At 41.4% G+C, this 27,127-nt stretch overlaps 1 protein-coding gene across 1 annotated transcript in view; it reads left to right on the forward strand.

Annotated features, from left to right (window-relative positions):
* The window catches only part of clasp1a (cytoplasmic linker associated protein 1a), a 116,937-nt gene extending 89,983 nt beyond the window's left edge, over nucleotides 1–26,954 (forward strand). The window contains exons 25-45 of the mRNA XM_080290991.1: nucleotides 2,603–2,665; nucleotides 3,469–3,572; nucleotides 5,328–5,351; nucleotides 5,911–6,155; nucleotides 6,777–6,840; nucleotides 6,998–7,000; nucleotides 7,127–7,290; nucleotides 8,586–8,664; nucleotides 8,740–8,883; nucleotides 9,661–9,759; nucleotides 13,113–13,262; nucleotides 13,410–13,516; nucleotides 15,100–15,228; nucleotides 15,555–15,702; nucleotides 16,626–16,872; nucleotides 18,243–18,299; nucleotides 21,147–21,337; nucleotides 21,483–21,611; nucleotides 23,089–23,295; nucleotides 23,696–23,812; nucleotides 24,946–26,954. Coding sequence (XP_080147117.1) covers nucleotides 2,603–2,665; nucleotides 3,469–3,572; nucleotides 5,328–5,351; nucleotides 5,911–6,155; nucleotides 6,777–6,840; nucleotides 6,998–7,000; nucleotides 7,127–7,290; nucleotides 8,586–8,664; nucleotides 8,740–8,883; nucleotides 9,661–9,759; nucleotides 13,113–13,262; nucleotides 13,410–13,516; nucleotides 15,100–15,228; nucleotides 15,555–15,702; nucleotides 16,626–16,872; nucleotides 18,243–18,299; nucleotides 21,147–21,337; nucleotides 21,483–21,611; nucleotides 23,089–23,295; nucleotides 23,696–23,812; nucleotides 24,946–25,032 — 2,558 coding nt within the window. The 3' untranslated portion in view covers nucleotides 25,033–26,954. The remainder of the gene's footprint in view (nucleotides 1–2,602; nucleotides 2,666–3,468; nucleotides 3,573–5,327; nucleotides 5,352–5,910; nucleotides 6,156–6,776; nucleotides 6,841–6,997; nucleotides 7,001–7,126; nucleotides 7,291–8,585; nucleotides 8,665–8,739; nucleotides 8,884–9,660; nucleotides 9,760–13,112; nucleotides 13,263–13,409; nucleotides 13,517–15,099; nucleotides 15,229–15,554; nucleotides 15,703–16,625; nucleotides 16,873–18,242; nucleotides 18,300–21,146; nucleotides 21,338–21,482; nucleotides 21,612–23,088; nucleotides 23,296–23,695; nucleotides 23,813–24,945) is intronic.
* The last annotated feature ends 173 nt before the right edge of the window (nucleotides 26,955–27,127 follow it).

Consider the following 27,127-nt stretch of genomic DNA (forward strand, 5'->3'; position numbering starts at 1 on the left):
GCCATTGGGCGCCCGGGGAGCAGTGTGTAGGGACGGTACCTTGCTCAGGGGTACCTCAGGGTAGCTGTTCAGGGGAATCGAACCCCCGACCTTCCGATCATGGGGCCACCACTCTACCTACTGAGCTATCCCTATCCCTAAGAGGGATTCCTGTAATTGAAATAGTTGTAAGTGAAATCATGTGCAGATGAAGGGCTCTCTGCAGAATTTTTGAAATCTAAGCATAAACAAAGTAGTAAAAATTATTTCTCGGAGAAGCAGTAACCAATCGTTGTCTAGACCCTCCTCCAGTTCTTCCTGGATAAGGACAGCAAGATTTTCCTAATCCAAACTAAAGACATATCTCTCTAGCACATCCTGGGTCTTCTTTCCAGGAGCAGCAGATCTACTCTGAGCTTCTCCAGAATGACTGACCTTGTCATCCTATTCTTAAGGCCACCAGTACACCCACTACATTGGTCACATTGCACGCAACCAGTGACGTAACCACACAGCCACATGTATTTATCCTTGCTGTTACGGCACAGGTCGTTGCTGCATTATTCTCCTGAACAATCAGTTTTTTCCACAAACTTCATTTTTTCAAACTTGATCTCTGAACTTCTGTAGTGATACATCATTAAAACAGTCATGAACACTAACATGTTCGTAGACTCGTGTCTTCAACCCAGCTGCAGTGGCACAATGCGTAGGATTACAGAAATCAAGAGGCGTGACGTCAAGTTTGTTGTAAAGAGGCATTCACCAGATGGTGGTAAAATGGTGCACAGAGGGCTCAGCCACCATATGAAGCTCATTCTCAACACTTGTATGCATGATCTTATTCACTGAGTTATTACCCCTAATTCACGGTCACAGATTAGGGTATGAACATAGCTTGACCAGCTTCACCTTCATGCTCAGCTGTCTCTTCAACACAACAGCCGGACACAGCATCCACATCCTCGCAGATGTTTCATCAATCCAGCTGTCAATCTGTCTTCCCTAACATGTGAAAAAGACCTGGAGATGTTTGAACACTTGCATAAGTGGGCAAACCACTCACCTCAGATTCAGAGTGTTTTCTTGATAAACACAAAGGGAGATGCATGGATTGGCTCTCCTGTGGGTCCACCACCTGCAGGAGGAGGGGTCCAGTGTTTTGTGGAGCAGGTAGTGGTCAAATGTAGAGGCCTCTATGGACTTGATACCCAATCTCACTAGTTCCAGTAAACTGGATTTGGATTTATTCAAACATCATAGACATGTTTGCCAATTAAATGGTGAGAAATGCCTTTGCCTCTACCGTATGCAGACTGGTCCCGCTTACTGTCATCACACCATTCTCTGCCAGGAAAATCTCTCTAAATTTCTTTGGACCCAAACCCAAAAACTCTAAACTGTGAGAGTAACAGCATCTTTTTCTGTTCTCTGTTAAAGAATTTTTTGCTTTATGTTGCTCTGCCAGCAGACACAGTTCAGTTATTCATTTTGGTGCCTTTTCACAGCTAATATTTTGATTTATCACGGTAGAAAAAAATAAGTGAATGAATATCGGTTGATTCCATTTTTTTCAAGTATTAGAAACATAAGTGTTTTTCTTAATTTGAAAAATCTAAATGTGTGCTGGGAAAAAGGCTACATGTTTTCACCGACGTTTAATGTTAAAAAATTCTTTGTTATTATGACGGGCAACACCTCCTGTTATCCTGTACACGTGACCTGTTTTTACTCTGCTGAACTGATCTGAACGATCTGTGTTTGCACAGGTTAAGAGCAAGAAATGGAGCTAAAGCAGGTTTTCTTCAGTTTTATGTCAAATCATAACACTTAAAAGTGTAATATGCAGAATGGTTGGATAATGCAAAAAGGCAGATTTATGTTTCAGTTTGGCTAGAAAGGGTAACATTATGTTGCCAGAGTGGCTTAAACCTGCAAGTCTGATTGCATATTGTTGTCTATGAGAAAATAAACACTTCCCTGATGAGTTTCAGTCTCAGTCACTAGTTTCAGGTATTACTGAATAAAATGTGTCGTTCATTTTGGACATTTTTATCACATTAAACTCAGAAAGGACAAAATCACTATTGTAAGAACAAGAGTAGCGTTGTTTACTAGCCAAATATTTTTGACACTGCTCCCAATCCATTAAGCTCTGCCAAGATGCAGCCTCAGGGTGAAAAATCAGTCAATCAAACAAAAAGCAGTTCATCTAATGTCCACTAGAGGCTCCAGCAGCGCACGTGTCCACATAGACTCCCATATAGACTTAGACACCAACATTAAAATGTCCAACTTTACAGCAGAAATCAACATGTTTACAGATAAACAAAGAACTGGTTTGGTCTCCATGTAATAATTGTAACATTGTTTTGTTTTGTTTTTTCTTTTTTTAAAGTTGGACATTTTAATATGATAGCAATTAATTCACTTTTGGCTTCAAGTGGACTTGAGAGGAACTGTCGTTTTCAGGACTGCCTGGGAGCCCATTGAGCCCAGGAGGAGGTGCTGAAACCAGTGTTGCATGAAGCTCAGCCCAGCAGAGTAAAAATGGCTTCTGTCTGTGTGTTTGCACCACTAACCCTTTGGTCCGGATGTTGCCCACCTTTCGTTTCCCTCGCAGCCTCCCGACGTCACTCCCGTTCAACCAGCGCTCTCTCCACAGCCGACCCCCACGGCCAGTCAGGTGACCTGCATGATCAGATTCCCCAACTAGCCAAGCCGCTTTCAGTTTCCTCCCATTTTTTAAAATATTACACACAAATCATGCCGGCCAGCATGCTTCTGTGGATGTGTACAGTGACGTGACTACAGGCAACATTTATAGTTGGTTTTATGTTCCCTGCTCAGTATTTTATTCAGTACTTTTGTAATTAAGCATGTAAAGGGAAAATTTTATTTTATTTATTTTATTTTATGTTCTTGATACAGTGTTCACTCTTTTGCATTCCCGGTGCCTTATTTTTCTTATATTTTTTCTGGTTAGCTGTGATTTATTTATTTATTTTGTTTAATTCAGTGGCCTCTAGTGTGTTTATAGCTGCGGTTACATTTTTTTGTGCTAATGTGAAATTTGTTTCGTGGCATTAAATATCTTTCTTTTAAATATATTTTTTGTTTGTTTTTCCATGGTTTTTGTTGTTGTTGTTGTTTTTTTAACATACACGTTTGTTTTTTCCTATTTGGTGAATTGCTGGTTTCTTAAATCCTCCTTCTTCCAAGGGATAAGTATACAGCCGCTGTGATGCATGTCTGTGCTTAGTGGCCGAGGGCCTGGTCACCTGCTGTTTGGGTTTTTCTTCTATAAGATGTTGCTTTTCTTTTTGCTTTTGGTGGTTGGAGCCTTAAATATATTTTCAGCTGTTAATTCACAGCATTTTTCTTTTTGATTGAAGAGACCAGTAAGTAAGAGAAGCAGGTAAGTAACTGTGCATTTGTGCTTTTATTCACCTTCACTTTACTGTCCTCTGTTCCCGTTTCTGTTTGCAGACCGGTACGGTTTGGTGCATCAAGCAAGAATTTCTGCGTCCGTTAATGCCATGAGGGTCCTAAACACCGGCACAGAGGTGGAGGCAGCAGTCGCTGATGCTCTGGTAAGTTGATGGTTTTTGAGAGAAAAGACGCATAATTTAAAATTTGTGATTAACATTAAAAAAATTTTTATATTAAATTAACACGACTGAATGTTGCATAGCAAACAAAAAGACTTGTCTCTACTGGCAACACTTTTAAGAAGTTTATCAGTGTGGAGATATATTGTGTAAACTTTTATCATCAAGTATGAGATATCTTATCTTTTTGGCTTGTGTTTATGTCTGTCCCATTCTTGTGACCTTGTCACCTACACAACTAGAGAATTAATTGTTCCCCAGTGTTAGAAAATGGATGTAGAAACTATTAGATTTAAAGTCTGTCTGATAAGATAAAATGTTAAAATGAGCAAGTGAGGTCCGGGCAGTTGGTCATCTACCTGCATTAATGGTTGCATGTCCTTATTCAAATCCACACTGCATATTTTCATGTATTAAGTCTTAAATTAGTGCACAATTTTTTTCCAATCAAAGAGATAGATTGGAAAATTGTTTATTACTGCTTTAGCATTCCCATTTTGTGGGCACTTATCAAACCTCTGACCGCGTGTAAGGTTTAATTTTTCTACTGCGAGGATGAAGGTTTGACATACATAAACACCAGTCAGTGGCAGGAGTCGTCTCAATATTACCAGATGAAAAAAAGAATAAATAAATAAATCTACTGTTGTGGGGTAGCTAGCTAGCATAAACTGCTGGTCTCTCTATGTTTTCCCCTTTTGTCCTTATGCCCAATCAGTCAGGCAGATGGCCGCTCCCCTTGTCCTGTTTGTATTAGAGGTTTCTTCCTGTTAAAAGGGAGTTCGTCTTCCCCACCATCAGCAAGTGCTGCTTACAGAAGATTGTCTGTTTGGGGGGATTTTTGTTTTCTCCAACATTGTTCGCGGTTTACCTTACAGTATAACACACCTTGAGATGATTGTTGTTGTGAATTGGCACTAAATAAATAAAATAAAATAAAATTTAATTGGCTATAAATTGTATTTACCAAGAGGGCTCTCATGAGATGGTCCACAATGAGTAAGAGTGAATTTGGAAGGAGGGCCGTATTTTAGTTTTTAAAAAGTACAGTATTGTATTGACTCCATTTTTGATGTAGCTGGTAGTGCTGCATGTTGATTGGTTAGTTAGCACACATGTTCATATAAGCACCTGTTTGCATCCCCTCCAACAGACATTTGAAGTGAAATTAAATCTTTGATGGTTCTTTGTTAAACATTAAATTAAACCCTTCTCTCACCCCAACCGGTTGTGGCAAATGGCCGTCCTTCCTTGAGCCTGGGAGTTTTTTCTTCCCACTGTTGCCAAAGTGCTTGCTCATATGGGGTCATATGATTGTTGGGTTTTTCTCTGTATGTATTATTGTAGGGTCTACCTTACAATATAAAGCTCATTGAGGCGACTCTTGTTGTGATTTGGTGCTGTATAATTATCCAGGTACTTGTACTCCATGAAGCCTTACGTGTCACTTGTGCAATCTTAATTAGTAAGTGTTAAGGATGGATGCTCAGGCCACTGTGAAGACTTCCTTTACTGCTAAAACAGTAGATGTCACCAAACTTAACAATCATTCTGACCTTTTTTCAGGAATACGGAGCTCCATGAAAAAGTTTTACGTTTACTAAGATCAGATATATTTCTAACACGTCTCGTCACATGTGTGTTGCACGCAGAAAAATGGACTGCACTCTTTCTTTGATCCTCCTTTAAACGTTCCCTTTCTCCTCTTTTCCTCTTGGTTGTTTGTTACCATTTCAGCTTTTAGGAGACTCCAGGAATAAGGTAGTTGGTCATTTTGCATTTCTGTCCATGTATCCATGCCATCATACACTAACCAAGTAAAGAAAACAATAATGCAGCTTGCCTCATCATAATCGCTCCTCCACCCCAAAGCCTTCTTATTTCTTTATTTTTCTTTATTTTTTTGTTTCACTTTGAATGTTTGTCCATCGCATCCCTGATGTGAGCATCTGTGGTACCAGAGCAGAGACATGTCTTTGTGGTATAAATGTGTTGAACGTCATTGTTTTGGCACATTGCTCATTTTTTGAGATAAGATTAAATATGCTCTTCTGTTTGACGTGTCCCCCACTGCAAGGCCTTTGCTTACTTGTGGCACTGCTTGACTGGCTTTTTATAGGAAGAATGAAAGAAAATGCTTTAAAATGTATTAGAAGAATTTCATATCATCTACGTACAAATTTGGACTTTTAATTTTCTTAAAGTGTTGAGAAAACCGCATGGCTACCAGATGCAACAGGCAAGCTTTTATCAAGATTTTTACCTCACAGCCGGTCAGTATTTCGGTATCAAATCCTCAGTGTCCGTCTTCCCTTCTCAGAGGAAGACATTGAGACGGAGGTACGAATCCCCGGGGATGTACTCTGACGACGATGCCAACAGTGACGCATCTAGCGCATGCTCGGAGCGCTCGTACGGGTCACGAAATGGAGGAATCCCACATTACTTGCGCCAGACGGAGGATGTGGCTGAGGTCCTGAACCACTGTGCCAGTTCCAACTGGTCTGAGAGGAAGGAGGGCCTGCTGGGCCTGCAGAACCTCCTCAAGAGCCAAAGAATACTGAGGTGGGGGCGTGCTGTCTGTGGGGTATAAAAATACATATGCAAGAAATATGTGCTTTAGTATTTGGGGACTAGTTATTGTTATTATTGTCTTTCTTCAGAGTGGTTCAAAGGTGCACACAAATCACTTTTAGAGGTGATTTCGGATTTGTTGGTTATCTTGAGTAATGCAAATCCCAATGTGTTTGGATACATGCACAACAAAAAGGAGTCATTAAAAAAATCTGTGGTTTCCCTGCGCTTTTCTTCAAGTTACAGGTGAATTTCTTCCTCAGTTGGAACAGTCTGTATGTCTGTCTGTTCTATAACCCTTACTAAACAAATCAACCATCCGATTGGTGGCGAACCAGAACAATAACTGTGTACAACCTGCTAGCCAGAGTGAGATAGACTGTAAGGAAATCTGAAAACAGGTAGTTAGCTGAACCCATGGAAGCACATGGTAGATCACCACAGGTGCATTTAAACTCAAGGATAAACAGGTACACAATGATCATTTGCTTTCCCCAAATGCGCTGGCAATGACCTGATGGATTTTATATTTGGCCTTTTGCTTAAAGCTGAGTCATTGATGATTGATTGGTGATGGCTGATTGGTTGTCTGGTTCTGTTGGTTGGCTGCAGTCGCGTGGAGCTGAAGAGACTTTGTGAGATCTTCACACGGATGTTTGCAGATCCTCACAGCAAGGTAATGAATCAGAACTTTACCAACTAAATCAATCCATTTGGATGAACACTGACATCAATATGAATGCATGGTACATTACATGTGTATGCTGTGACTTTTTGGTACTAATGAGGCGTCCCTTGTTGCATGTTCTGCCTTGCTGTGGACTTAACAACAGAGAGTAAGTTTGTTTTTGAATTCATATTCTGCAAATAAATATGAGATTTTAAAAAAACTGCAAGTTTTTTTTTTCCTCCTTAACAAATGTTTTGCATTTTAAATGTATGATCTGTGTGCATATTTGCAGGTCTTCAGCATGTTCCTTGAAACTCTCGTGGACTTCGTCACAGTACACAGGGAGGACCTGCAGGACTGGCTCTTTGTCCTGCTCACCCAGCTGCTGAAGAAGATGGGCGCAGACCTGCTTGGCTCAGTCCAGGCCAAAGTCCAGAAAGCCCTGGATGTCACAAGGTCTGAAAGTCACACCAGTCATGGCTGCTTCCTATTGCATTGCTGGTCGATAAGGAGTAGGCATGCAGGATCAAATGTTATATAATTCAGTCAGATGGAATCGCATTATATACAGATCATTATTTTTCAATAAAAGCAACGAGATAGACGGATCCATAAAAACAGACCGTTAGTTTCTCAGTCGGAAGCTGCTGCAGTTTTGAAGAAAGTCTGTGTTTAAAATGAAAACTATTTTACTGGGTAAACTGTTTCCTCATATTTCTGATCCACAGTCAGTGTGTTACCTGCAGCAGGTGGTAGTAGACCACACCCACCAAGTACACACATAATCTAAAGCCATGTGCTGCTGTGGACACAAATGGAACATTGTCACTGCTTTACCTGCCATCAGACAGGAAGTGAAGCCTCTCTCCACCAGGCTGTTTCCACAAAAACTCACTTTGGTGTTTTAAAGGATCAATTCAGGTCTGAGTTAACATCTTGAAATGCAAAAGTCACAAAAAAGTAGTCGAGCAAGCCGTGCTTGCAGGGTAAAAGTTCTTGCTTTCATTCTCTGTTAGCGTATTCTTTTCACAAATGAACAAACCTTTTGGGTTTTACATGCACAGCTGTGGCTTTAATATAAATGTGGACATTTAAAACTTTGATTTATTGTTTGCAGTTTGACCCCCGTTGCTGCACGGCAATTTTGAGAGCAAATTTAAAGCAAAGGCCACATCAAATTATACTGATATAAACACTGCTGTCCAATCATTTGCAAATATATTGATATTTAGAACAAGCATTACACCCCGTCACCTGGACTTCTTCTACAGAGTGATACTAAAATTTCCATTTATCTCATTCTGGGCTAACGGTCCTTGAGTGGTGCAGTGATGGTAGTCTGCAGGAGCTACGCTGAGCTCTGCAGACCTTCATCTACATTTTGCAGCTGTGTGCTGTTTCTTTTTTGACACTGACTGAGGCCTAACTGAAACAGAGTGATTTACATGATCTTAAAAAATAAAAAAATACCACAGATGCTTGTTGGAGGTACTTGCTACTCTTTGAGATGCAGTAGTTGTCATAAAGCTGCGGTATTTCTATCTGCACCTTTGAAAAGAAACCCTTCAACAGATGTGAGTGTGACTTCATACAGAGTTGTACTTGTCTCCAGTTTTGGGATCTAACATTACTGCAGTAACATGGACGCTTCACGTAAAATGAAACTCGAAACCTATTTCAGCTTTTCCTTAGACCCGCTTAAAAGCCACATGAAGGAAAGAATTGAATTCTGTTCTCGTTCTCTGTGTTAGGGAGTCCTTCCCATTTGACCAGCAGTTCAACATTCTGATGAGGTTTATTGTGGATCAGACTCAGACTCCAAACCTCAAGGTAAAGTAGAAGTAAAGTTGATTTTTGGTCGGCAGATATAATTTCAGCAAGACTAAAGGTTTCTTGTCTCTTCAGGTGAAAGTGGCCATTTTAAAGTACATCGAGTCCCTGGCACGGCAGATGGATCCCACAGACTTTGTCAACTCCAGCGAGACTCGGCTCGCGGTGTCTCGCATCATCACCTGGACCACTGAACCAAAAAGTTCAGATGTGCGGAAGGTAGGCCAAAATATGTCCTAAGGCTCTCACACTTAGTATTCTAGTTATTATTTCCTTCTAGTATTATCAAAGAGTACAGTGTGGCCCCATTTCATCTTCAGTTGATATCTCTACAACACAATACAAAGATGTCTTACTTAATCTCTGCACTTTCTTTACATTCTATTGATATTTTTAGAACGTTTTATTTATTTATTTATTGTACCGAAAGCACCTTTAAAGAGGCACGGTGGACCTAAAACGGCTTGAACCAAGAAACAGTATAAAATACAGAAGGATCGTATTGAAGGATGTGTTTGAATCATGTAAAGCTGTCTGTGAAGTGTCCAAAAACAAAAATGTGGGGTTGGAATTTACAGAAAATTGCTGACTGCAGAACTGTTATATTGTATTCCTCTGCTCCTTTATTTCATTTGGGTTCCTTGGCCTGTTGTGTTTGTCCAGCAGCAGTTGTAAACTTTGATAATAGGCACTCTCCCTGTGGATGGCCTTGGGTCAATGGCCCATTATCTTTCCCTTGTCTGATGCGCGTCATATGTTCTCCCTCTGTGTTCCTCACTGTTTGTTTTTCCACTGCCGCTCTTCCAAATGAAATCCTCACCCAGCCCAAATCTTTAGATATGCTGTAAATAGACAAACAAGAATACAATAGGTGCATCTATTATCAGGGGACACTGATCCACATGCACAGATCTTCTCAAATATTGCTTCTGTGATGATGGTTGGGGTCCTGTGCCATTCTGTAATGCCCCTTCTGCCTTGCCACTGTTGCCCCAGACCCTTCATAACTGGGTGAGCGAGGAGCTAGCAGGCAGGTCCAGCACTGCAGCCTTACTGCAGTCAACTGAGGGCAACCAGGAAGAAAGGTGTAAGCAGGTAGAGCCCTCTTCAGCAGCCAATTACATCACAACAAGCACGCAATGCCCCGCCTGCCCGGTACCTAACCAGCCACCAAACCTGCGAAAAAGAAAAAAGCCAACTGCGGCATCCTGTCACTCACCATTTACACTCCAGCTGTTCTGCTGAACAAATAAAGTCAGTGTGTGCCTGGCAAAGTGATCACTCACCAAATAAACTGAGCTTGTTGTGCAACCTGGAAAGACTTTTGTTTAACATTCGTAGTTCTCCAGGAAAGCTTGTGGTTTTGAATGCATTTGGATGGATTTTAATTTTGCAGTGCAACATTAATAGGAATGCTCGTTTTTTTTTGTTTTAATAGTTTGTGCCTAACACTGTTTGACTCACCCTAACAACCTGCCGTCCACCTGCATATCTGCATGCTAACATGAAGATTTTAGATATGTGTGTCGGGAATAGTGGCACCAAGAGCTGGATGTCACCCCTTTATCACCCAAGTGTCATACAGGCCGGCTGGATTTACGTTGTAATTTTAGCTGTAAAAATACAAAATAATTCTCATTTAATAACCATTTTAATTTTCTATCTAGCCCTAAGTATTTGAGGAATTATGGTAAAGTGAAGCACATGGTCAAATCTGATTTTTGTGTCTGACAGCAGTACCTTGTAAGTGCTTTGTGCTACTGTGATACACTAAATATCCCCAGTAAAGCTCATAAATCACTCATCCTTTTAGTTCAGCCATTGCACAAATGAAGAGAACTGCCTAAAATCTTTTTTTATGAATCAGCTTAATAGTTAGACCTCAAGTAGAAATGAGCTCATTTGCATTTGCTCATTTTGCAAAATTAAAAAGCAACCCAGTTTTTAAGACATCAAAACTAAACCAATCCTAACCAACAGCCTCTTTTTGTTTTTCCACACCAGTATTAATACACTGTATTACCCTGAAAGAGTCATTTCTGTTAAAGAATTCAGGCTTAAATTAACAGTCGACAAAGAAATACATTTGAGTTAATTATGTAATTATTTTGCTTACATCTCATTTAAGCTCAGGTTAGTCTCCTGTCTTCCCGTGCTCTCTGTTTCACTGTATATATTCACACACAGAGCAGAGCAGCTAAAGCAAAGATAACATTAATTGAGTTGATGATACCTTGTTATCACTTTTATTGCACTAAGTGCAATAAAAGCTGTTCATGAACTGTTAATCCCAACAAAGTGAAAGACAGAAGAGAGGGCCAACAGGGTGATTTAAATGTTTGTTTTTTGTGTGTTTTTACTAAGTTAAACAACTGCAGAGAAACACACAACACTGGTTGGGATAGTTGGTTCCTTCAATGCTATATTAGCCGACCTTCAAGCACAATGTGCAGGCATAGCTTCACTGCTGCCCCAGGTTAGAGTTTTGTGTAGTCCCATCCTAAATGAACAAATTATCAGCAACTAGAAGATGTCTCCCCGGACATTTTGTCCTCACAGTTTATCAGTTTAAAGATTTTTACTGTGGGTTTTGTAGTTCTATAAAATTAGAATCCCTAGTAGTTTATTTTGTATGATGCTATTCCTGGTGAATATTAGGTATAATCTATAGTGAGTTTATAAATGGAAATTATAAAGGTAAAGAAGAGATGGGCAGCTTCGCTGCGTTTGGAGCCACAAATATATCAATCAGCTCATCTGAACTCTTAACACACAAAAAATCATCCGATGTATCAGGATGTTATATTTTATGTTTTAGACCCTATGTTGGTTAAGCTCAAATAAAGTGTGAAAATTCTTTAAAGAGATATTTACAGTAATCAAACTGGGCTGTGCACATACTGGAAGGCAAGTTTTTTCCTCCTGAAAACAACCTGTTGGATGTTTAATCGATCATCGTTTTGTCATAAATATGCAATCGGGTCATTGAAATCAGAATTATAGCCGATATAAACTGTGATTGGTGCATCCCTAAGTAAAACTGGTGTGTGGTTGTCATTTCTCTATCGCTTCTTACTAGAAACCTGCACAAGAATCAAACATGACATATTTGACAACTTATTCCCAATAATAGACCAAACATTGTTCTGTTAAACATCAACTTCTATTCTCCTGCAGCAGCAGCAGCACACCAGTACTTTCTCCTTTATCTTTGCTCACTTGCATGTTGCAGCACTGATTTTCCTGAAAAGATTCTTCTTCCTTTAGTTTTCTACTGAATGCATCTTTGAATTCTCACCTTTCAAAAAATGTTTTTCTACAGGCTAAAACCTTCATTACTGCACCAAGAAGCCCGTCTTGGAGCCAGAAAGTGAAAGAATGTCTTCCATGGTTTCAGAAGTGCATTGGCAACAACCTGTGTATTAAGTTCTGTAAAATATTGTAAAACATTACTGTTATTCTAACTTGATAAGTCATAATGTCCACTGTATGTGCTTGATATTGGAATACACATGTTAAGCATTAACTAGTTCCTCGTTAGTGTGCATATTAGCCTATTGGCTCTAGGGTTAGCCATAAAGCACTCAGTGATGCCTTATTCTACACGAGCATGTTCTGCAGTTTTTAGGGTACAACAATGAGTCTTTGGCCAGTACCCTCATAATTACTGCTTATTGGATAAATAAAGAAGATCTTGTACATAAATTATGACTTTGATATGCTTTACTCATGGCCTCATAAGAACTGAACCTTGAGAACTGAACTGTAAGAACTGAACCTGGACCTTTTTAGTATCATTAACTGCTTTTTAGAATAAGATGCACTGAAGTGTAGGAGAATGTCAGTGTTAGGAACTCACCTGTTTCTTGCTTCCTGGTACAGTTCAGCATTTATAACCCTTTCCCTGCTTCCTGTAAATTCTGCAGAATTCCCTCATTTTTGACCTGTGACTCTTCACTTTGGAATAGCATCATTTAACTGCGATAGTTGGGAGCCGTGGTTGAAGAAGAGCCAGTGGTTAGAGTAGGGAATCTTTTGTAGATTCATATTTATCAAAGTAAATGTGAGTTAACTGTGAGTGAACCTCAGGAATTAGAATGGGTAGCTCGTTCATATTCAGTCAAACATGATTTAGAGTGGAGGTATAGCCTCCTCTGAAGATCATAATTCAGATAGAGCTGCTTCCTTACGTTTGGTCTAAAAGCAGCAACCAGATTGAAAACTCTTCAGTTAATAGTCCAGTATTGGGAGAATATCGTCAGGAAGAATAGGGTGTTAACGAGAGCTTTAAAATGGCTAATTTAAAGACACTAGGTTGCTAATGTGCATTATAATGAGCAGGTAGCTACCTGGCCAAGGTGCTTCTGAAACCATGAAAGCCTGAAGGTATCTGAAGGTTCTCTGCAGTTCTGCTTTCTTTCCTAACACGTTGTGCTCGCTGCCTGCAGGCGGCACAGGTGGTGCTGATTGCTTTGTTTGAGCTCAACACCCCAGAGTTCACCATGCTGCTGGGAGCACTGCCCAAAACTTTCCAGGACGGCGCCACCAAGCTGCTGCACAACCACCTGAAGAACACGAGTAACACCAGCAGCAATGTGGTCAGTAAGATTTCTATGTCACTGAGGGGAAAAATTTTACAGTCACCCAGGTTGCGGTATTCTAAGATGAGTTGAACTGATTGAACTTGAGGTGGACTTCTGTTTCCGATGTTACGTTGTATGTAATTTCATGTCGTTGATATTCAGGGCTCTCCGAGTAACACTATTGGCCGAATGCCGGCTCGTCACACACCCAGCAGGACCAGCCCTCTCACCTCACCGACAAACTGCTCCCATGGAGGACTCTCTCCAAGGTAGGCAGCCGCCTTTGATGACACTGTCCTTAATAACACACTCACTGTGTCGACGCATGGCTGTGTTTTAACTGTTGGGATACTGGTGCTGTCATCACGTGTCACCTGTAGACAAAGTAACGCGCAGCCAGGTGGGTCTGTAGTAGCTCGAGACTGAGTGAGCTGTTCTAGAGATTACAGCCCATAATTCATTCACACATATGTGAAAACAAAGAAGCAATTATTTACAAAGACAAAAGAAATCTTACAAAACTCCTCCTGCCAATTGTCTGATTGCTAAAAGTTTCGCTGCATAGCGACTGATAAATGAGCCTTTCAAGTTGTCATACACGATCATGTTGTAAAAGTAAACCAGAGGAGGGTGATTGCTGCATTAATCTGCTGTTTTTACAGCATAATGCAGCCCAATTACCTAAAATCCAGTTTCATTCTTCCATGCTGAGCAGCTCATTCAGTTCACACACACTGTGCCTGGATTGTCCTTTTATCTGCCAGCAGAAACCCATAAACATTGATAAGTTATTTAAGTTATTGTTACTTCAGCTGAACCTGCAGTGCACCTTGTATGGAGAGCATTAGCAGCACAAAAATGCTTTTTCAAGGTTATCTTTCAAGATAAAATCACAGTCACACAATTAACTAATTTACCCAGCTTAACCCATAAATATCACAAACCATACTGAATTGAAATGTGGGCAAAAAAACATTTCTTTTGGGCAGCGTTGCAACACTTTCAGCCCAGCTGCCATGATCAGATTGCTTCCTCAAAGTCCTGTTCTGATCACTTGCATTTGTGTATCTGAGATTTATCTGAAATGGTGAAGAAGTCAGGAGTCAAGGAGTCAGACCTGGCAAGAAGATGCTAGCTAGCAACGACAGGCCATATGGGTGCATCACACAGATACAGATTAATTATTGCTGTGTAGCATTTAATAAAAGTCCTAGAATTGTATTCACTGAAATACAATGAATACATTAAAATGCTACAGAATGCTCCTAGAGAACAAACAGGGTGGGTAACAGCTATTTTGTATTTTGGTGCCTCTGGTTGACGTTAGAGGAACTGCACTTGATTTTTCCATCCTGGAAGCTGATACATGTTTCTTTTTATGTAAATAGGGACAAAATGTGCTTTCTTTATGCTTTAATAAAATCCAAATGGATGAATTGTGTTTAAAAAAAATTACCTGCCATTAACTATAAAACAGAGAAGTTTGTTTTTGGCACCTTTATGGTCAGAACAGGACTTTCGGTGAGGTGAACAAGGAAACAACCTTGACATTGAGACTCTCCAACTTAAAATCAGTTAAAAGTTCTATTTACATGGATGAACTCGACATGCTCACTTTTTACGGGATTCTGCTTTCCTCTTTAATTAACACTTTCCCGTAATCTTAAAGCTCAGACTAGTTTCTTTTTGTCTTTTCTCTTTCTCTTCCTGCGCACTTGCTGTTTCCTCTCTCTCCTCCCCTCTCTTGTCTCGTCCCGTGCTCTCTCCTCGTGTTGTCGGTTTCCATCCACCTTTCCCTGCTCTCTCACTCCTGTCTGTCCGTCCTTCCCTCCCGGCCGCGCTGTGACAACAGTCGGTTATGGGGTTGGGGTGTCGACGGACTATCAAAGCACCCGCCTGCCCCTCCTCCTCCTCCTCCTACGCCTCACTCCACCTCTGCTGCCCCCACCATAAGGGTCCTGCGCAGAGCGTATTCACCCAGGTAATGAGGCGGGCACGTTGGAGATTGTGGCCTAAGGAATCCACACTCTCATCCTTTTCTTTACCCAGTTCACCAAACCATCTGAGAATGCATGCATTAAACCATCATGTCTAATAAAGTGGAAGCATCCTTTTGAAAATCCATAATTTTTAAGGGTTATGTCAGTCCTGACCTTTCATGCTCTAAATCAGTCTGCTTTTCTGTCAAGAGCACAGCTTCGTCGCATGCATATGTCTGCAGATTCATGTGGCTGTATTTTGCTTTTGCTGCATATTTTATATAAAAGTGCATGCATGCGTTTCTTTTTATGTCTGTGTGTCTGGCAGCATGATGGAGTACGACACGGAGAACATGAACTCAGACGAGATCTACAGCTCGCTGCGTGGCGTCACTGAAGCCATCCAGAGCTTCTCCTACCGGAGCCAAGAGGATCTGAACGAGCCTATTAGACGGGAGGCAAAGAGGGATGATGCAGTAAGCCACAAGCTTCATATCCAGAACCAGTTCTGAAAAATCTGGAATTTCATTTGACATTAAATGCTTAGAATGAATTCTGATCCTTATTTAAGACACTGCTGCATTACATTTTTCATTTTTCAAGACATTTTTCAAACAGTTTTTAGGTTCTTAGACCTCAAAAGTGGTTTGGCTTTCTGGTTGTATGTTGACCATGAAATAACTGTGCTTTTAGTATCTCCTGCTGGTTTCTGTAACCCTTTTAAACATTTTAGTCGCCACTATTTCGGGTGGTGTTTAGAGCAGTTGTGACCATGTCTAGATGAGAGGGGGGTGCTCTAAGTTGTCAGCTAATGCTCGATAATTTGTTGCCAAGTTACGTCTATTGACTATATGAGAACATCACATCTAAGGGGCGACCGTGGCTCAGGGGGTTGGGAATCGCATCTGTAACCGGAAGGTCGCCGGTTCGATCCCTGGGCTCTCTGTCCTGGTCATTGTGTCCTTGGGCAAGACACTTTACCCTACTTGCCTACTGGTGTTGGCCAGAGGGGCTGATGGCGCGATATGGCAGCCTCGCTTCTGTCAGTCTGCCCCAGGGCAGCTGTGGCTACAACCGTAGCTTGCCTCCACCAGTGTGTGAATGCGAGAGTGAATGAATAGTGGTATTGTAAAGCGCTTTGGGTGCCTTGAAAAGCGCTATATAAATCCAATCCATTATTATTATTACTAATCAGTGCTGACTCAGCCTCTGTAGCCACTGCAGGCAGACTGTGTATGTAATGCACTGATTTGTCTTCGGATACTCTCTTTCTTTTTGTGAGGCATGTGTCATTTTTTGCTTATTGTTTGGTTTGCTTTCGTATTTTTATGGTTATTTGAAGCTAAAATGGCTCCAGATCTTCTTTATACCACTGCCTAATCCCTCTCCCATCTCGCAGGCAGGGAGAGAAGGAGTAGCTTCCTCTCCTGGGTCTGATGCCCGGCTCGGCTTAGACGTGGTGGAAGGCGGTCGCACTGCCTTGGACAACAAAACTTCGCTGCTCAACACGCCATCGCCGCGCTCCTTCTCTGGGCCGCGGACTCGAGAATTTGCCCCATACGGCTACGGAGAAACCATTTGCACGTACGACAAGAGCGCCCTGAAGGAGGCTGTGTTCGACGATGATGTGGAACAGTTCAGAGACTGTGAGTTTATGCCGATTTTATGTTTTTATGTTTACAGCTCTGAGCAAAGTACCTATGTACCCCAGTCACACGTGCATTAGCTGTTAGAATTTGTTATGTGGCTCAACAAACAACCAACATGCCTCTGAAAATGGTCAGGTACAAGGACTGGACTGAAAAAGTTAAAAAGTAGCCAGTGTAGTAAGAAACACTTCCAGAAAGACCTCCAGAAAGCCTGGATAATGTTACTAAAGAGCACTTTAAAAATTACTTGCTTGAAAGCAACATTTAAAAAAATGAAGGGTGACTGAAGACTATTGCACAGTACTGTATCTGCTTGTGGCATCGTGACAAGATCTAGTAATGTCAGCCAGCTGCGTTTTTCTTCTGGTTGGCGATGTAGTTCGATACAAAGAAAACATCTCAGGCAGTCTTTTTATGTGGTCCAAGCTCCATGAGATGAGCACCATTTAGTTTCTTTATACTGAAGAGAAGGCAGACTTATCCACAACTGATATATCCAAAACTGGAGTACCCATACCAAAACACTCCAGGTCACACATGGGCAAAACAAAGCCCGAGGGCCGCACCCCTGCACACCGAGTCAATCCGGCCCTCAACATCCTCAAGCAAAACAGGTTCCAAAACACGAATAAGAAGAAGCTTAAGGCTGGAACTGACCTACAGAGGAAAATGTAGACCGCTTTAAATGTTCATAGAGTCTTCATATTATTAACTTTTTCCTTTTTCCCGAGAAATGTATCGGTTCAATTATTCAGTTTGTGGTCCTTTGCGTATTTAACCTTAGCAAAAATAATGTCACCCACTCCCCATCTATACAATAAGTCAGTTTGATATTGGAGCGAACTGTCACTTTAATTCTCTGATTATTATACATTGTCTGCAGTGTGACATTTAAACTGAAATCTATATTGAATAAGCCTCATGCTTATTCTGGTAGTAGAAAAACATGAAACGAGTTAAATAGCAACATCCACAGAATGAGTATAAAGAAAAAAACAGCTCTTACTGTCATATTGCATGTGAGCCTTTCTTGTCATTCAGCCAAACGTCAGGTCGTGCATTGTGAGCATGTGATGTCGTTGTGAAAACACAAAGGAGCAACAATGTTGAGGCAACAAATGACAGAATTTCCTCCATTTCACTCGGTTAGTTGTCAAACGTCATCCTGAACCAGCCGGTTCGTGTTTACAGCAGACAGAAGAAACCAGTGAGCGTCCAGCCCCTCTGTCGCAGCCGCTCTGTGCTTCACTTGTTGTTGTTGTTGTTGTTGGTGTCATCACATCCTTTTCTCTGCCACTCTCCCCTCCCCTCCCCCACCCACCTCCACCTTCATCCCTCCTCCTCCTCCTCCTCCTCCTCCTCTCCAGGCCGACGTCAGGAAAGCGGTGAAAACAAGATGGCACTCTCCAAGGTCTTTGCTCCTGGTAAACATGCCCACCCTGCACCTCCACTCCACTCACCCTCCACCTGTGTTTGCATTCTTCGCTCAGCTCCCCTCATCGTCTCTCCATCTTTTAACTCCGCCTCTGTGTTAACAAAGTCCAAGCGGTTCTGCTTACAGCTGTAATATTTGAATGTTTCTAATGTTTTCACTGCATCTAATTTGACTGTAGAGATCTATCGTATGAAAAAGTTACCTTTTATATTTTTAATATTAACTGCTCAAACTGTAGATATCTGCATCCTCCGAGGACACACATTTTGAATAACATGAGGCTGCTGACGGGAACGGAAGTTTTCTGTGGGTGATCTACTAACAACGCGTGAATTTGATTTATGAATGGAAATTCAGCCAGTTCATTCCAGTAATGGCCAGCACAGTCTACGAAAGGCAAAAAAAAAAATGGTGGATTAAAATTGACCAGATCTGATAAGTGAGGGGAAAACAGTGAACAGAAACGTTCTGATCTAAAGACTTCAGTTAGAAATAGACAGGAACTGTGTGGGATCTTGGAGATCAGGGCGGCCTTTTTTTTTTTTTTTGTAATGAATACATTTGACAGCTGAGGTGGAGCACAGGATTGATGAGCTGTTTTCAAAAGTCCACCTTACAGGACTTACTGTTAATAATGTTAATAAAGCTACGTTCACACTGCAGGCAAAAGCTCATAAAATCCGATTTTTTTTTTTTTTGACCCTGTGCGACCCATATCCGATCATGCTATGACAGTGTGAACGGCACAAATCCGATATTTTCAAATCCGATCTGGGTCACTTTCGTATGTGGTACTGAATCCGATACATATCCAATGTTTTAGAAAGCGACTGCTGTTTGAACGGTCATGTCACATTAAATCCGTCTTTTACGTCACTGACACAAGACAGACGCTAATTATCGGCGCCGGAGAAGCACCCGAGAAGACTTCGCGAACGCTTCCTGGCCATCCAGCGTAGATGTCAGTGAAACTGTTGGGAAGACAACGTGAACATTTTATTTGTACTATATAATCTGCAGATTCTGACAGAAATCTGCAACTATCCTTTGAAGCACCGCTCCTCTCTAAAACAGCAATAAGGATAATTTTTAGGTTATTTACATTATTATGTAAATATGTAATAACTTAAAGCAAAAATTGGGAAACGTAAAGTCCGAAGTCTTTATATTAAGGGCCATCAGTCAAACAATATTGTTTGCTCTGGGTCTAAACAGAGCGCGTTGTGTGTGACGTCTTCTTTTGCGCATGCGGGCCGCTTTGAGCGTTCACACTAGAGCGTGTTTGCTGTCGCATTTTATTTGTAGTGTGAACAAGCAGACAAAAAAAATCGGACTTGATCAAAAAATCGGAATTGAGCATTAAGACCTGCAGTGTGAACGTAGCCTTAGTCACATCCTGAGTGATCCAGAGAAGTTCATGAAGACTGACACATGCATGAAAATGCCCGTTGTTCTCAGTTTCTTGCATGCCACCTGAGGCTGCAGATATTTATTAAAGTCAAAGGAAAGAATCTGACTCACAGCTACCCATGCAACATAAACTGTCACGGTGAATGGAGTGAGCTGTGAGGAGAAAATAAACGAGGATCCACGTGCAGGCACTCGCTGAGATGCAAAGGTGGTTTATTGTAGAACAGAGGTGGAAATGGCAAAACGGAACAAAACTAATCTCTACTGAGACAAACTAAACTATTGAACAGCAAACACGAACATGAAGGAGAGTCAGCAGAGGCATATGGAGGTTGATAGCAGGGAGAACACACAGATGAAACACGGTAGATTCACAGACAGTCCAGCAACTAGTACACGAGTAGACACGACTTAATACACACAGAAGAACACAGGGAGATTACAAATAGGTGGGGAACACAGCTGGAAGTAATTGACAAGACGAGACATGGGAAGCAAAACTGAATACACTGACATCAGACATAAACCTTCAAAGTAAAACAGGAAACGAGACAATTCACAAGACACAGACTAGACACTGAACTAAAAGGGAAACATGGAAAACTCAGGCCCAATACGGGCACAGAACCAAAACCTAGGAACAAACAAAGACATCAAGAAATCAAAGATTAACAATGCAAAACAGAAAACACTGGGTCACCAACCCAGGACCGTGACATAAAAAACTTTTAGAAAAACTCGAATTACATTTAGTGCTGACTACTAAACATATTAGCTGTTTCAAGACAGACATTTCTATATGTTATGTAAGAGATCCATAACAACAGCAGCATCACTCTGGAAGTAGAAAAGTAGAGTCTGTTTTGCCCATTTTATGAAAAAAATAATGTTCATTAAAAAAAGTTTAAAATAAGGTTTTATCACATTCCCTCAGTGCAAAAGCCAAAAGTCTTTGGTAGGCAACAGGAGGAGAAACTCGTTTAGAGAGACTTTCATGCTCTAGTTCAGTGACTTTTCTGTGAGTTTCTTTGTTGCCTGTAATATACTGATGGTTTTTATGCATCACCGCGCTCATAGCTTTGCGCAATTCACCTGCACCAGTCACATGTCCATCTTGACTCTCAGCAGCAATGGTTCGGCACAAATCAAGTTTCTACGTTCAGTTTAAGTACCCTCCTCCCAAAATGTGGTCCCTGGAAAGGGAAATACATGTGCAAAAATACCTGCACCTCATCACACCTCCCTAGTGAAGTCCAACAACCGCCAAAGGAGGAATTGCAGATCCAAAATCTGGATGTGTGATTAAAAAAAAAAAAGAAATTAGGTGTCTTTTAAAAACAAAAAAAAAGGTTGATGGATGATTATTAGCCCATGGCAGTTCAATTAAATTCTTAACTCTTTCTTCCTGTCCCCTCTCGGTAAGCAGTCGGGCAGGATCACTCAGACCTGGTGGCCGATCTTTTGAAGGAGCTGTCCAATCACAACGAGCGCTCAGAGGAGCGTAAAGGCGCCCTGGTGGAGCTGCTGAAGATCACACGGGAAGACAGCATGGCTGTGTGGGACGAACATTTCAAAACCATCCTCCTCCTCCTGCTGGAGACCCTGGGTGATAAAGATGTACGTAACCTGATAGTTTGTGTACATGTAAATCCCTTTTTTTGTCTCCTTTATTTGTGTTTTCATTGTCTTGATTCAGCGTAATCTGAAGAAACTGAAGGTAGTTTTGTGTGGATGATATTCTTTATGTTCCCATTTCCTGCAGCACACCATTCGAGCTCTGGCTCTGCGAGTGCTGAAGGAAATTCTGAGGAATCAGCCTGCCCGCTTTAAAAACTATGCCGAGCTGACCATCATGAAGACACTGGAGGCGCACAAAGACTCTCACAAGGAGGTACGCAGCTCCCACCACTCAGCTAAAGGCACCGAGCATGATTTTTGTTTCATAAAGTCGTCATCGATATCTGTTAATGTGGCCGTGCCGTGTTGAAAGTGATGCGGTTCTCATGTCTTTAATGACTGAGTAGCGTGTTCACTTAAACATGAAGTTAGTTTATATATGCAAAGGAGCACATGTGAGAAAGACGAATGCCAATCATGATACATAAACAAAAAGCCTGCAGTCAATGAGATTAATGATTATTGGTTTCTAATAATTTCTAATCCCTGTTGTAGCTCACAATAACCTCATAATTAATACTTTACAGAGTGGTTATCAATATGAGCACTAAAAAAAGTGAAGACAGTAAGTCCAACCTTCGACCCTTCACTCCAGCAGTTATTCAGGTTTACTTCTAGAGAAATTTCCCATTCATGTCGGTCAGGTGTGCAGCAGGGGTACAGAGTGTGTGTAAACACAGATCACGTGTTGATAGCAAATTGAACATAAAATACACAAAAATGCACTCAACCAACCTGAGATGAAACATGCAGATAACCAAAAAAAAACATATCGATCACAGAAATTTAGCATGAGGAATTTTTTTTTAAATGTTTTTCAGCATGAATGAATAATATCCTGCTGAAGAAGTGTAAAGTATGCTGAAGTAAAGCACTCTTTAAAGGGGTTCATAAATCCCAGAGGTTTTTATTCTTTATCTTTAAACTTTTTTTTTTTGCTTTTTCTGTATTCAGTTTTTCAGTAATTGCGTTAATCTAAACGTGTGTCATTTTGCAGCCAACAAATTTTCACAAAATCTGTGAAACATGCAAAATTCAGTACAGTCCCGCACTGTACTTACCACACACCAGAAGACCATAAAAAGATGTTTTTAATCATAGACGAGTCATTTAAAAAAAGCTTTATAAAAGCCTAAAATACAGGCATAAAGGTGAGGATATATTGTGTTTAAAGCAAGAGCCATGATAGGTTCAAGTATAAAATCAGGACTGAAAGTGCAACAGTAAGAATACATTAGAATAAGTTTAAAATGTAAGCGTTTTCTGGGGAAGTTCTCAGATCGAAATCAGCCTGTAAACGTGTTTTTCCCATCATGCTCCTGGTGGAAATTTACAAGAAGATAAAGTGTTGAGTGGTGGAGGAGCAGCTGCCTCGTTTCTCTGTTTGTTCTAGAAAAGTAAGTCAAAAGAAAAAAAGGGAGACACTGACTGACAGAACGGAGCTCCTGTTGGTTGTTGGAAACATTTATGGGATTGAAGTTCTCTACTTGAGCACAAAATGCTAAACTGGACAGTGAAATTGTCTGAATTTGGGGGGGAAAAGAGACTTTGGCTTTGTCTGACTTAGTCTCATGCCTGTGATACAGAAATCCTGCTGTTGCCTCAATAACACACCAGCTGATTGGATTCACGATGTGTGATATAAAATTGTTAGCAGCCTAATCTGTTAAAAATAAAAAACATGTTTTTAGGTTGTGCGTGCAGCCGAGGAGGCGGCGGCGACGCTGGCCGGCTCCATTCACCCGGAGCAGTGCATCAAGGTGCTGTGCCCCATAGTGCAGACGGCCGACTACCCCATCAACCTGGCAGCCATCAAGATGCAAACCAAAGTAATTGAACGCATCGCCAAGGAATCACTGCTGCAGCTGCTGCCCGACATCATCCCCGGACTCCTGCAGGTCTGAGCCCAAAACAGAAGTGCAGATTTGAATGGAATGTGATTGTTTTAGTTTTGCAGGCTGAAAACTGATCAAACCTCCAAAACTGTGAAATAAAAACTCACATTTCAGAAACTTGAATAAACCGAGTTTTTATTTTTAAATGTGTTGCTGGTGTACTCAGCTTGAATAACACAGACAGAGCAGAAACATCCGTGTCAGTGCCACAGAGGCTTATTTGGACAATGTTCATATTTGGACAGTGGGAATTATTTGCCTTATTTGTCCCTGGAAATGTTTGCGTGTACTCTGCACTCTTGGCGACCCCTCCCACGTTCCTGCTGACCTCATGTGGGTGTGTGTGCGTGTATGTGTGCGTGTACGCGCCTTTGATACCTGATGCTCCCCGGTCTCTCCGCAGGGCTATGACAACACAGAGAGCAGCGTTCGCAAGGCCAGTGTGTTCTGTCTGGTGGCTATCTACTCTGTGATTGGTGAGGAGCTCAAACCCCACCTGGCACAGCTTACGGGAAGCAAGGTACTGACCGTCGCCAGCAAGTCTTTCCATTTGCATGTCCTCACAACGAAAGCACTTGAACAGACGCTGCGCCTTATCATCTTCCCATGTTGTTATTTCTCAGCTGGCTCTCAAATTATAAAGCACAGGGTCATATTTGCCCTTCTAGAGTGTCCTTGAGTTATGTAATGGTTAAGGTCTGAGGGTCAGGTTCACCTGACTGCAACCCCCCCACCTCCACCACTCCCCTTTACTAACCACCACCTGGTCAGCTGGTTATTTAAACGGAGTCACCGCTGCAGTCTTCAGCTGCACTCTAAGATATCATCTTAGTGCTAAAATCACTTTGAGTGGATGCAGTTAATCATTAATAACAATCCTTCCTCTTATCAGCAGCTACATTTTAGGGAATATTTTAAAAAAGTGCCTGTGTCAATATTTTGTGTATGATTACTTTTGAGTTCTTTATCCTGTTTAAAGCAAATTGTCCCTGTGATGAGATTCTCCTGAGAAACAGTTTGTGGTTCTCCTACTACAGCATATTTTTGTATTTCCCTCTATAGTTAACTGATTGTTACATATATCAGTAAAGATGTGGACTGACAGCCATTAGAATAACTTTTGGGGGGATTTTTGTTTTTGTTTGTTTTCCCCCGAAGGGTATCCCCAGGAAGCCGGTCACCAGCACAAACAGTCCAGGCCAGTTCAGTCCAGTTTAGGGACTTCAACTAGCTGCAGCTAGCAGCTCCAGCCACCTGTGTCGCTATCCACCTGTCAGTCAGGGGGGCCACGGCCCTAATTTTAAGTCTCGCTACCATACAATGGAGTGAGTTATAATTGCATTGACCACCTGTAGAGTTGTTTTGAAGTGGTAAACTACATAAAGACATTCTTGAAGCAGGCTGTAAACTTGTTTATTTCTGCTGGAGCGTGCAGGTGTTTGTGCTTTTCATGTTTCAGCCTCACTCTACCTCTGCTCGGTTTAATTGCATGACGAGATGTCATGAGTGCTTTCATCATTTTAAAGGAACCAGCCAAATATTGTGTACTTTTTGCTTCCTATCGCCCTATCTGACTCATGAAGAAGTTTATTCCTCTTTAAGACAGTCCTGTGCTGATATAAAGAGTAATTTCTCAATTCTTTCCTTTTGCAGATGAAGTTACTGAACCTGTACATCAAGCGTGCTCAGACGACAAACAGCAATAGCAGCAGTTCCTCAGATGTCTCCTCTCACAGTTAATGGAGGTGGTTTCATCCATTCCAAGACTCCAGATCAGACTTGTCTGTCTCTGAGCATCACCCTCCTCATCACGGCTCTGCAGCTCATCCTCTCGACCCATTTTGTTCCTTCGTGTCATCCGCCTCCGCTCTGGAAATATCTGAACGGGACTGCTGTCCTGGTTTCAAGTTGGTGGGGAAGGATTGGACACATTTGGATTTTTGGATTTAGGATATGGCGCTTTCTCCTCCTCCTGTGGGTCCCACCATCTCCACATCAGCTCCAATCTGTTTCTCCTTCATCCCTTCTGCTTTTAGATTTGTTTCTATAAGTGGAAAATATTCACATCAAAGAAATGTTTCAGATCATCTTCAGTTTGGGATGAAATGTCATTTGGCTGGCCCAGTGATGGCAACAAGCCCATAAAGTGTGCAGTGAATTCTGTTTTAAGGGCATGAAGACCAAATATTGCAAGGCGGAAAAAAAATTAGATATGGACAGAAAGACAAAACGAGGAAGTCCAATGTGAGCATTTTAGTTCAAGGCTCATATTTGATTGTAATTTCTTTTTTTTTAATGCGCTCGTTTCTCTTTAGGAGTGGCTTAAAACCCAAACTGTCACGATTACAAAACAGATCTCATGTCTAAACAGAACTGACAATCCTTCACATTTCGTGCAGATCTTTTAACAGAGAACACAAACCACCGTCGCTACATGGAGTGGAAGCTAAGCCTGTTAAAAGCCGTGACGTTTGTGTCGTTTTTAACTTCCTGCTTCCATTTGTGTCTGAGCGCTTACTCTGTCTTACAGGAAGTCCTTTGTAAATACAGCAGATGAGGAGTTGGGGGAGAACAGGCCTTACATTTGTGGACTGCAGAGAGTGAACGGGATGTACGGCGCCGTCACTCTCGGCTCTTTAAAAAAAAAAGAAAGAAAAACAAACAAAAAAATGTGAATCTGCAGCAGAAGCCTCCACAGCACTCTCAGACATGTGACCGTGCAAACACAGTATTACTCGTTTCCTCTTTCACAGCTTCTGCAATAACCACATAGAAATCAAAGGTGTTTTGTACATACACTTTCTGACCGCTGCTTCACGGAAAAGCAGACTTTTTCTTTTTTTTGGCTTGCATGAACCTGCGGCACGCGTCAACTCAGTGCTGCGCGGAGAGCCCGGAGCTTCTTCGGCTGTTAAAGTGCACTTTTAACATCATGAGATCACTCGACTCTGAGGAGGCGCTCGTACGGAAAAGGTACACACTCTGTGTTTTAATTTATTCTGCTGTAAAGTTTTAAGTGGTGGATTCCTGCTGTGAAGCACTTCATCGATTCCCTGATTGGGAAGAAGTTTCTCAGTCTGATCAGCTTTTAATTATTGGACCTGATTTGGTTTTCATGGTCAGTTGATCTGCTGTAGTTTTTTCTTTATAATACTCTGAATAATGAATAATAATGCTGATTCCTGATTTGTTGAAATCCGCTGAGAATGGTCCAACTCTGCTTCTTTAAGGAAATGAATGTACAGAAACAACACAGTGAATTTGCTGGTACTCAAAAGGATTTAACTTTTTCTTTCTCATCGTCCTTCAGCACGCTCATTTAATCCGCTGAGTTTTTACCAGAAAAGCAAACCTGCAAACTGGTGAAAACCCACCAATCTTCTCGCATCTGTCGTCTCGTCGCTGGATCTAAAACAGACGCGACGGCGTTCCTTACAGACTGTTCACTATGCATGTTCAGCAGTCTTTCTTTGGCTTCACGCGCTCTGTAATATTTACACCTGTATTTATATATTTTATTTGATCTTATTGTATTTAGTTCTGTCATGATGAACTGTACAGAAGGTTTTTTGTTTAGTTTTTTTATGTTAACATCAATGTGTGATCAGTTTGCAGCGATGTAAAAAACTGTTTGCTGTAGAAATAAAAAGACCGAGAACTGATCTCAGCTCTTTCTGGCCTTTCACTCCACATTTCACAATTCCCCCCTCTTACTTCATCGTGTGTAACGTTCAGAGATTGGATCAAAGCTCGGATGGCGTCGTCTTTGTTTCCCTCGCAGGTTGGACCTGCATCCGAGCGCTGAGGTGTGCTTAGCGGCTCTGGATAAACATTA

This window comes from Astatotilapia calliptera, chromosome 16, assembly GCF_964374335.1.
Source record: "Astatotilapia calliptera chromosome 16, fAstCal68.1, whole genome shotgun sequence".
Lineage (NCBI taxonomy): Eukaryota > Metazoa > Chordata > Actinopteri > Cichliformes > Cichlidae > Astatotilapia > Astatotilapia calliptera.